Here is a 12,233-nt window from a genome sequence, read left to right on the forward strand (position 1 = left end):
GTTTGCCCTCTGCACCATGCAAATCTGCTCTGACCAGCTTTCCTCACTTGTCATGAAGTCCTCCACTTCCAAATGGGACACAGTGAGACTCACCTATAATGTGATGAGTAAGCAAGCATCCATAAAGACCCTTAGGGCATACTATTTCTCAGGACCTGGAGCTCCTTTATCCAGACTACTTTTCTGGAAGGAATGGAGCCTTAATATGATAGTCCCATTGTCTCTTAAAATGTTAGTGGAGCATCTTGGCTCTCAGACTGTGCCAAGGCTAGGAGCTGAGGGGCAGGAAGAAGCTGGAGGAGGAGCAGCGGAGGGCAGGGGGCTCTGGTCATCTGAGATATAGGAGCAATGAAGCGTCAGGAGGTGTTGTAGGTGTTTTAGGCATAGGAGTTCCTCTTCACAGGCAGAGAAATAGCTCAGTGTTTAGCTCAGGGAATTCATTAAACAGTAGAAAAATGACGCTTTCTCACTGAAACAAAATGTGAATTGCATTCAGGAGATGAAAACAAGTACATTTCAATTCATCCAAAACATAGATCTCTTTCACAAGTCTTAAACAATTTATAAAGTATATAGCGTTTTGTAAGAAGGAGAAAGGGTACTGTATGCTCATTTGCTGATGGGTAAGCCAGGCCCGACAAAGGCTGTGTAAAGCCCTAAACTGGCCAGCTTAGAAGGTTTCTTAATATCACCCTAAAGCTGTTCCCTAAGTGGGATTAAACTAAAATACGCATAAACGTGAAATTCATTTACTTGAACGTCAGCTTTCATCATTACATTTATTTATCTGGTTTCTCTCACTGAATATATTTTCCTTCTCCAAAGCAGAAGTAAAAGTTGATATCTGCCTTTCCCACTTCTCTAGAGGATTACAAATAAGCATGCGAATGGCTAAATAATCATAAAAATATTTCATGGATACTTCTGACTTATTCTCCAACACAGATCAAAATCTGACATTGTCTTATTGCCATTGAACACTACACATTTTCTCTTTATCTCAGCAGTTTTATCTGAATTGGATTCAGATCTTGTCTACAGAACACAGAGAGCAAGAACTTGTGGACACATTATGAGACTATAAACCCTTTGGAAAGATTAGTGAATGATCCGATGGAATTATATACATTTCCAGAGGTTGGCAGTGGTAACTAAAGTGAGTGCTGGAATATTAAAGCCTCATTTGTTATGTGAGTAATAGCTTGTCTGTTGCTTATGATTTATCAGATGTGAAATACATACATAGCTGTTGGAAGTACAAACTTCTAACTCTTACTTTATGATAAAATGTCTGTGACCTGACTTAGCATAGAACCCTATAAAACGCTGAACTAAAAATCAACATGCAAATAGTGCTCTAGAAAATTTAAACAACGGTTTCACTTCTCTTCCTCCTGGCTTTTACTAGCTATTGTCTAAAACAATAAAATTTACAGGCATGTCTGAATCCCCATTAAATATGAATGTGAACACACAACAGTAGAGCAAGTCTCCAAACAGTTTTGCAACAAAGGGTCAAAGAGATATAATACCCTACTCCCCATCAGATCAGATCAGATCAGTTGCTCACTCGTGTCCGACTCTTTGCGACCCCATGAATCGCAGCACGCCAGGCCTCCCTGTCCATCACCATCTCCCGGAGTTTACTCAAACTCATGTGCATCAAGTCCGTGATGCCATCCAGCCACCTCATCCTCTGTCATCCCCTTTTCCTCCTGCCCCCAATCCCTCCCAGCATCGGAAAAAGGAAATTAAATATACTTTCTAATGGTTGAAATGAAGGGTGTGCTGAGGAAGGAATGAATGAAATACATACCGTGGTGTTCTCCCTGAGAGGGGTTTTCGGGTAGCTCTGAAGAGGATGTAGCTGGTAATAACTGAGAACATCCCCCACATAGACAGAAATCGCCACCAGTAAAGTTTTATCGTGAAATACAAAGGGACAACCCACATCTGCAACAGGGTCACCAGCTGTCAGAAAGATGAACAGAAAGTCTCCTTCAATGACTGAGGGCCAGACAGCATGTCTACTATTGACTCTGGGTTAGGGGTTGGGGGAGCCACCTTCACCACCCTGTCTGGGACATGGCACCTGGTTCACCACCCCACATGCAGAGCTCTGAAGGGCACAGTTATTTGAACATTCAGATGGGAAATAATCCAAAATATCCATCTTCCGTCACCTCCTGCAGATATTTCAGATGGAAGGAACTTTAGGCTGAAACAGCTCTGTGCTGTTGGACAATGCACTTTAGTCGTAAAGTTGGGGACCACAATGCCTGCCTTCCTGTGCTGATTCAAAGTGAAAGTGTTAGTTGCTTCGTTGTGTCTGACTCTGTGACTCCATGGACTGTAGTCCAGCAGGCTCCTGTGTCCATGGGGTTTTCCAAGCAAAAATACCCGAGTGGGCTGCCATTCCCTTCTCCAGGGGATCTTCCCAACCCAGGGATCGAACCTGGGGCTCCTGCACTGCAGGAAGATTCTCTACTTTCTGAGCCACCAGGGTGGGACACAAATGGCATCACAGCTGTAAGGGCTCTGGAAACATCCTGGGCTGCAGGGAGCAGGGGCTACAGTTACTCCCACGGCACATATACACACGCACAGCGATGGCAAAGGAGGAGGTGGTGTCAGGGCATGTCGCGTCAGGGACCCGCCTGCCTTCCGTCCCAGCGCACTGTGTGGGGAAAACCCTTGCATCCTGACTGCGGGGTGATCTTGTCCCTGATCACTGGATCTGTAGACCACCATTTGCTTCTCGTCTTTTCTCTTCAGTTACTGGTGCCCTTTCCAGGCTGTTCCAGATGGGAATCAAACTCCTTCCTGTCCCTTCTATGTGTCACCCCTTTGTGGCCTGTGACGCTGACCTGAGTCCCAGTAGCCTTCAGAAGGTCCCTTAAGTTGGCTGGCCTCAGTTCTGCATGGCAGGAAGCAGGACAGACTGAACTGATGGGCTGTGGGTCAATGACGTGATACAGTTACCACAGTGATATTTTTACTCTGCAGATCAGGCCTAATGCCAGCTACTCACCTCCTGGTAAAAAGCAGATTGGTTGGAGAAGGGAAAGGCTACCCACTTCAGTATTCTGGCCTGGAGAATTCCATGGATGAAGTCCACGGGATTGCAAAGAGTCAGACGCGACTGAGCGACATTCATTTTCACTGGAACAGTAGCAATAACCCTTGGTCTTTTATGTTTTAGAACATTCGACTAACTGCCTGTATTTGCTCAGCACTAATATATGAGGTGGACGGCAAAGACATTTGTCTCACGTGTGGAGTTAAATTGGTAATACTCTGTTCAGGAAGATTCTGAGCCTGGGTCCTGTCTGAGCAGTGAAGATCAATTAATTATAATCATGGTCAATTAATTATGTCTGCCAGGGATGTGGAAAGAGTTGTCAGAGCATGCGTGTCACATGCCTGTCATCTGAGTATAAAAAAGACTAATGTTGTTTGCTTAATTTCTTCATCTTTGTGATTAAAAATAGGCGGCTTAGAAAAAAGTTTATGGGTATACTTTTGGGTCCTTTAATAAGAATTTTGTTACAACAGTCTCAAGGTCAATAATCAGAATTATTTGATAGAACTTCAAGATGTAAATGAAATGCAGCCTTTCTTCTTTCCATGTCATATAAGAAGACATTTTCCAGGCCTTTTATTCTTTTTTTTTTTTTTATTCTTTTTAATCCTTCTTGAATGAGCTGGATCTGAAGTCTTCTTAGAGTTGCTCTAAATTTTCTTTCAAATTACATACAAGATGGTGGAGTAAAAGGACATGTGCTCATCTTCTCCTGTGAGAACTCGAAAACTGCAACTTGCTGCTAAACAACCATTGACAGGAAAATTTTGGATTCTTTTTTTGGATCCCACCAAAAAAAAGATACACCACATCCAAGGGTAAAGGAGAAACCCCAGCAAGATGGTAGGATTGGCAAAATCGCATTTATAATCAAAACTCCAGCCTGCCAGACATGCTCAGAGGGCCCAAACAAAACCTTGTGCACGCCAGGACCCAGAGACCCCACAGAGACTGACCTGCTCAGCCTCTGGCTGAGGAGGCCTTACCAATAGCTGAGAAAATAAGAGAAGCAAAAGGCAAAGGAGAAAAGGAAAGATATATCCATCTGAATTCAGAGTTCCAAAGAATAGCAAGAAGAGATAAGAAACCTTTCCTAAGTAATCAATGCAAAGAAATAGAGGAAAACCATAGGATGGGAAAGACTAGAGATCTCTTCAAGAAAATTAGAGATACCAAGGGAACATTTCATGCAAAGATGGGCTCAATAAAGGACAGAAATGGTATGGACCTAACAGAAGCAGAAGATATTAATTAAGAAGAGGTGGCAAGAATACACAGATCTTCATGACCCAGATACCCATGATGGTGTGATCACCCACCTAGAGCCAGACATCCTGGAGTGCAAAGTCTGGTGGGCCTTAGGAAGCATCACTACAAACAAAGCTAGTGGAGGTGATGGAATTCCAGCTGAACTATTTCAAATCCTAAAAGATGATGCTGTTAAAGTGCTGCACTCAATATGCCAGCAAATTTGGAAAACTCAGTAGTGGCCACAGGACTGGAAAATGTCAGTTTTCATTCCAATCTCAAAGAAAAGCAATACCAAAGAATGATCAAACTACCGCACAATTGCACTCACCTCACATGCTAGCAAACTAATTCTCAAAATTCTCCAAGCTAGGCTTCAACAGTACATGAACCAAGAACTTCCAGATGTTCAAGCTGGATTTAGAAAAGGCAGAGGAAGCAGAGATCAAATTGCCAACATCTGTTGGCAATAGAAAAACCAAGAGAATTTCAGAAAAACATCTACTTCTGCTTTATTGACTATGCCAAAGCCTTTGACTGTGTGGATCACAACAAAATGTGGAAAATTCTTCAAGAGATGGGAATACCAGACTGCCTTACCTGCCTCCTGAGAAATGTGTATGCAGGTCAAGAAGCAACAGTTACAACCAGACACGGAACAACAGACTGGTTCTAAATCGGGAAAGGAGTACAACAGGAATGTATATTGTCACCCTGCTTATTTAACTTATACACAGAGTACATCATGCGAAACACTGGGCTGGATGAAGCACAGCTGGAATCAAGATTCCTGGGAGAAATACAAATGACCTCAGATATGCAGATGACACCACCCCTATGGCAGAAAGTGAAGAGGAACTAAAGAGCCTCTTGATGACAGTGTAAGAGGAGAGTGAAAAAGTTGGCTTAAAACTCAACATTCAGAAAACTAAGATCATGGCATCCAGTCCCATCACTTCATGGCAAATAGATGGGGAAACAATGGAGACAGTGACAGACTTTATTTTCTTGGGTTCCAAACTCACTGCAGATGGTGACTGCAGCCATGAAATTAAAAGACACTTGCTCCTTGGAAGACAAGCTATGACAGCGTTTTAAAAAGCAGAGACATTACTTTGCCAACAAAAGTCTGTCTAGTTAAAGCTATGTTTTTTCCAGTAGTCATGTATGGATGTGAGAGTTGGACCATAAAGAAAGCTTCAGTTCTGTTCAGTCGCTCAGTCGTGTCTGATCCTTTGTGACGCCATGAACTGCAGCATGCCAGGCCTCCCTGTCCATCACCAACTCCCGGAGTTCACCCAAACCCATGTCCATTGAGTCAGTGATGCCATCCAACCATGTCATCCTCTGTCATCCCCTTCTCCTCCTGCCCTCAATCTTTCCCAGCATCAGGGTCTTTTCCAATGAGTCAGCTCTTCGCATCAGGTGGCCAAAGTATTGGAGTTTCAGCTTCAGCATCAGTCCTTCCAATGAACACCCAGGACTGATCTCCTTTAGGATGGACTGGTTAGTGCTGAAGAATTGATGCTTTTGAACTGTGATGTTGGAGAAAACTCTTGAGAGTCCCTTGGACTGCAAGGAGATCCAACCAGTCAATCCTAAAGGAAATCAGTCCTTTAGGAATATTCATTGGAAGCATTGATGCTGAAGCCAAAACTCCAAAACTTTGGCCACTTGATGCGAAGACTCACCCTGATGCTGGGAAAGATTGAAGGTAGGAGGAGAAGGGGACAACAGAGGATGAGATGGTTGGATGGCATCACAAACTCGATGAGTTTGAGCAAGCTCTGGGAGTTAGTGATGGACAGGGAAGCCTGGTGTGCTGCAGTCCATGGAGTTGCAAAGAGTCAGACATGACTGAGCGACTGAACTGAACTGAAATCTTCTTTCAAAGAACACTACAATTGTTATTATATATGTGAATTTGAGAGGAAGGAATGGCAACCCACTCCAATATTCTTGCACGGAGAATCCCCATGGACAGCGGGAGCTCAGTAGGCTACAGTCCATGGGGTTGCAGGGTCAGACGCAACTGAGTGAGTAAGCACAGCATGACATAGCATATGCATTTGAACAAAAATATACACAGTGAAGGGCTTTCCTGGTGGCTCAGATTGTAAAGAATCTGCCTGTAATGCAGAAGACCCGGGTTTGATCCCTGGGTTGGGAAGACCCCCTGGAGAAGGAAGTGGCAACCCACTCCAGAACTCTTGTCTGGAAAATCCTATGGATGGAGGAGCCTGGTAGGCTACAATCCATGGGGTCCCAAAAAGTTGGACACGACTGAGTGACTTCACTTTATCTTGCTTTTTTTATACTTGGAGAAAATCTGAAGTAACTGTTTGGAGAGTTCAGAAAAAGATATCTTACAACATACTTTTTTTGTTTATAAATTTCAGGCAGTACTTTCAGGGAAGAGTAAATATTCATTACTTCTGCCTGAATTAATCAGATCATTGCTTTCATTTTCCATCCTATTTTGTAGGTATGGTCAAAGCTAATGGATGAGTTTGCACCTTTATTTGTGAAACTGAGATAAATACGTATACATGTATCCAAACAGGTAAAACAAGTTTTACTGAAGGAAGCAGAATAGTTTTCATGAGGGCCAGAAACCACATGCTAGGTAACCAGGACTTAAGATATGTTTCTTTTAGCACTCAGCAGCAACAACTTTTAAGATTTTTATGTGGACCATTTTAAAAGTCTTTCTTGTATTTGTTACAATATTGCTTCTGTTTTATATTTTTTTTTTTTTACTTAAGCCTGTGGGATCTTAGCTTCCAACCAAGGATTGAACCCACGTCCCCTGCATTGGAAAGGGAACTCTTAGCCACTGGATTGCCAGGGAAGTCTCTGACTCTACTATTGATAATGACATTGTGCAATCCCTCAAAAAAATCTCCTCAGTATTTAGGTCATTCATTTCTTATAACTGATCACCAAGATTGTTATCTATGGTAAATTATAGCTTTTGGCTTTTTTAAGTTCATTATTCTGGCATTAAAGAAGGAAATGGACATGAACCCCATCTTTCAAAATCTGATCATCTGTCATTTGCATTTTTCATCTTTTTGCTTTAAGTTATGATTCACCTTTACATTTACCCTGTAAAATGATGAATTAAAAAAAAATGAATAACTAAGATTCAGTTCATTTTAATTTAGAGAAACTATCATGCTTCTATATTTTATACTTTAGATTATAAGTCAAAATTTATAAAATTAATCTATTTCCTCTAATCAGTGGTACTATGCTCTAACTATAGTTTGAAGCAATGACTGGATTATATTTTTATAAAGCTAATTCTTTCCCTGTAGAGCTATAAGTCCGACCCATTTCTAGAAGATGCCAAATTTCTCTTACTTGATGCCTGGATTTAATTAACAATAAATAACAATGTTCAATTTATAGACATGCTACTTTTTAAAAATAGGCCTTGGAGATGAGAAATAAAAGGAAAGTAAAAAATCATTATGATGTATTATGTATGCAAATATTAACTTCTTGACTATCTTTAAAGTGGAATACTCAGAGCCATGTTTTCTCAACATGCAAGGGGAAAGGTCAGAAGTTTGCATTATGAATTCAATAACTGCATGAGAAGTCATTTTGAAATGATGGCCACATTTCAAAGCAATTTAAAAGATTCTTTATCAATTTCCAGAAGAGTTAGACCTGCTCATTTTTAATAGTAACTGCCACATGTGAAATGTAGGAATGTCGTGGCTCATAAGTAAGCACACGAAATATGTGACACCGAGGCGCATACACGCAGAGGAGGAAGCCTGGCAGCTGGGACACATTAATAATGCCAGAGGGGTCAGCATCCGGGCACGCGTGGATGAAACACATCTGCATTCCTGGCGAAGGGCAGCCCATGCATCTGGATCGCATCACCCTGCCCTCCCCACCCACACATCACGGCAGGAGCAACTTCCCGACTAAGATGCTGCTGAAAGGCACCGTGTTTGTTGTTGTAGCCCTGCACATAATGCAAATGAAAAGAGCTGCTAATTATGTCAAAACAAAGGAATCTTTTCATTTGTCTAGTTGTACAGAATGTTGAATGACTCACACAGTGTGAAAGGAGAGAAAAAAAGGGAAGAGAAAGTCATGTGATGCTGTTTGCACTGCAAATCCCAAACTATCTGCAACCATTTGTGCGTGTGTCTGTGTTTGTATGGGTGGGGCTGGATGCAGAGCAGAGGTGTGCCCAGAGGGGAGCTGAAAAGTATCATGAGAATAACTGATGCCAGGAAATACTGCTGCTACCAGTTCAAACAAGTAGAAGTATGGAATCCTGGCATATGAAGGGCTCTCAGAAATTCACTGGGTCCATATTTCTATCTTCAAGTCAATTGACTTGATTTTGCCATTTAAATTCTTAAAGGCGATTCTGCATATATATATATAGCACACAATATATATGCTATATATATATATATATGTATATCACACACACACACACACACACACACATATATATAGTGGTAAAGAACATGGCTGCCAATGCAGGAGACAGAAGACACAGGTTCAGTACCTGGGTCGGGAAGATCCCCTGGAGGAGGGCACAGCAACCCACTTCAGTGTTCTTGCCTGGAGAATCCTATGGACAGAGGAGCCTGGCGGGCTACAGTCCATAGGGTCTCAAAGAGTCAGACACGCCTGAAGTGAGTTAGCACACCTGCAAATGCAGCTATGGATATATTAGAGTCTTGTCTCATTTTTAAAAGATTCGAACAGATAGTACTTTACTGGTACAATAATATGTTCTAGTGTTTCACAGCTAGTATTAATAGGAGTAAGTTTGATTTAAATAGAGCAACTTTTCAGTCTGTGGCAAAGTATTTGCCTGTGTATTGAGGCAAGTTAACAGTAGGATGAGATGGCTGGATGGCATCGCCGACTTGATGGACATGAGTTTAGGTAAACTTCAGGAGTCGGTGATGGACAGGGAGGCCTGGCGTGCTGGGATTCATGGGATCGCAAAGAGTCGGACACAACTGAGCAACTGAAGTGAACTGAACTGAACAGTATGTTCGAAGACAAAATTCTGTGTATTTCGTCATCAAGCTTTCTACTGATTTGAAGAGCAGTAGAAAAATTCTATTTTGGTGCCGCACCCCCATTTCTTACAGCTATGAAAAATAGGATACATAAAAGAAGGTGGAGAGGGTGCTGTTGAATGAAACTTTATTTTTAATTAAATGCTGTTAAAAGCATTTGGAAGTAATTTAACTTTGAGGCTTTGCCTCTGTTTCTACCATATCAACACTAGCAGCTGCAAAGAGAAAAATTCAAATATCCAGATGCTCAGTTGATACTGTGCTAAAAATGTGTTTGGAAGAAGGAAATGGCAACCCACTCCAGTATCCTTGCCTGGAAAATCCCATGGACAGAGGAGTCTGGTGGGCTACAGTCCATGGGGTCGTAAAGAATCGGACACAACTGAGTATCTGAGCATGTTAGGTGAGGACCCCTAAACTTCCCTCTCTCTCTCATTACTGGGTGGGTGTTCACCTGTTTCTGCACATTTCAGCATGAACCTGGCACAAGAGAGATTGCTTTAGACTGAGAGTGCCCGACTGCTCCCCCGAAGGTGTGTGGGAGCCTGGGGCTTCTTGCAGGGGAAGTGATGCTCTTGGTTATGGGGGTTGGACTCCTTCGGTGCTGCCTTGAGCCAAGGATGGTTAGGGAGGGGAAGCGCAGCATCAAATTAAGGCTGCAGTGGCTGGCTAATAGCTTTCTTATAGATCAGTAATCAATTAGAATTAAAAACCGAGAAACGAAAAGAAGAAAAAATAATAATAACATTAAAAACCCAGTACCATTTACATTAGCACCAAGAAAGAAGAAGAAAGGAAACAAAATATTTACGTATAAATCTAACAAAATATGTACAGGATCTCTGTGAGGGAAAACTACAAAGTTCTAGGTCTATACATACAATGGAACATTATTTAGCCTTTAAAAAAAAATTCTGAAATGTGCCACAATGTAAGTGATTCTTGAAGAAACTAAGCTACATGAAATAATCCAGGGGCAAAGGACAAATTCTGTAGGATTCCATGTATATGAGATACCAAGAGTAGTCAGATTCACAGAGACAGAGGTAGAATGGTTATCGCCAAGGATGGGAAGGAGGGAATGGAAAGTTACTGTCTAATGGGTTGCGAGTTCCAGTTGGAGAAGTTGAAATTCTGGACATGAATGGTGGTGTTGGTACAACAACATGCATGTCTGTAATGCTACTGAACTGTATATTTTAAAACATTAAATTTCATCTTATATATGTTTTCTCACAATTAAAAAAAAGGACCAAAAAGTAAATAAATAAAGAAAAATGTGTCTGAAACTGTCAGATATTAAGCAGTATCTCAAACAAAATATCAGACCTTTCCTATTTTCTACTCACATGTTTTGGCATCACCTAGGAGCAGTTAACGGGATATTTTCTTTTTTAAAAATTTATTTGTTTTAGTTGGAGGACAACTACTTTACAGTATTGTGGTGGTTTCTGCCACACATCAGTATGGATTGGCCGTAGGCATTCCTGTGTCCCCCCATCCCGAGCATCCCCACCTCCCTCCCCGCCCAGACCCTCCAGGTCGTCACAGAGCACCAGCTCTGGGTGCCCTGAGTCACACACCAAACTCACACTGCTTACTGTTTTATACATGGGAATGCATATGTTTCAATGCTATTCTTTCAAATCAACCGGCTCTCTCCCTCTCCCACTGAGTCCAAAAGAATGTTCTTTACATCTGTGTCTCCTTTGGCTGCCTTGCACGTAGGATCGTTGGTACCATCTTTCTAGATTCTGTACATATGCATTAATATATGGTATTTGTCCTTCTCTTTCTGTGGATAGACATAGCCTATTCACTCTGTGTAATAGGCTCAAGGTTCATCCACCTCATTAGAACTGACCCAAATGTGTTCCTTTTATGGCTGAGTAATATTCCATTGTGTATATGTACCACAACTTCCTTATCCATTCAATCTGTCAAGGTTGCTTCCATGTCCTGGCTGTTGTAAATAGTGTTGCAATGAATATTGGGGTACATGTGTCTTTTTCAATTCTGGATTCCCCAGGGTATATGCCCAGTAGTGGGATTGCTGGGTCATATGGTAGTTTTATTCCTAATTTTTAAAGGAATCTCCACACTGTTCTCCATAGTGGCGGTATCAATTTGAATTCCCACTAACAGTGTAAGAGGGTTCCACACTCTCACCAGCATTTATTGTTTGTAGACTTATTGATGATGGTCAACTATGTGTAAAAGAATGAAAGTAGAACACTTTCTAATACCATACACAAAAATAAACTCAAATGGATTAAAGACTTAGATCTCAGACCAGAAACTATAAAACTCTTAGAGGAAAACATCAGCAGGACACTCTCTGACATAAATCACAGCAAGATCCTCTGTGACCTACCTCCTAGAGTATGGAAATAAAAACAAAAATAAACAAATGGGACCTAATTAAACTTAAAAGTTTTTGCACAATGAAGGAAACTATAAGCAAGGTGAAAATACAACCCTCAGAATGGGAGAAAATAATAGCAAACAAACAACTGATGAAGAATTACTCTCTAAAATATACAAGCAGCTCATACCACTCAATACCAGAAAAATGAACAATCCAATCAAAAAGTGGGCAGAAGACCTGAACAGACATTTCTGCAAAGAAGACATACAGATGGCTAATCAACTTTATTTTCTTAATAACCTATTTCCTTTGCTTTAGGTATTTATGATAAGCTGCTCTGATGTACACAGTTCCTACAGAAATACAACTGAACCCGTCTAGAAGAATTAAATGAGCACTTCAGAAGACAGACACATTTGTTAAAAACTGTATCTGAAAAAGTTCTGAGCTTTTGGATTTGTCTCTT

General features: G+C 41.3%; 1 protein-coding gene across 1 annotated transcript in view; it reads right to left on the minus strand.

Annotated features, from left to right (window-relative positions):
* The window catches only part of RNF175 (ring finger protein 175), a 69,592-nt gene that overhangs the window by 28,424 nt on the left and 28,935 nt on the right, over positions 1 to 12,233 (minus strand). Inside the window, exon 4 of the mRNA XM_070386675.1 lies at positions 1,817 to 1,971. Within this exon, the coding sequence (XP_070242776.1) occupies positions 1,817 to 1,971 (155 nt within the window). The remainder of the gene's footprint in view (positions 1 to 1,816; positions 1,972 to 12,233) is intronic.

This window comes from Bos mutus, chromosome 17 (assembly GCF_027580195.1).
Source record: "Bos mutus isolate GX-2022 chromosome 17, NWIPB_WYAK_1.1, whole genome shotgun sequence".
NCBI lineage: Eukaryota > Metazoa > Chordata > Mammalia > Artiodactyla > Bovidae > Bos > Bos mutus.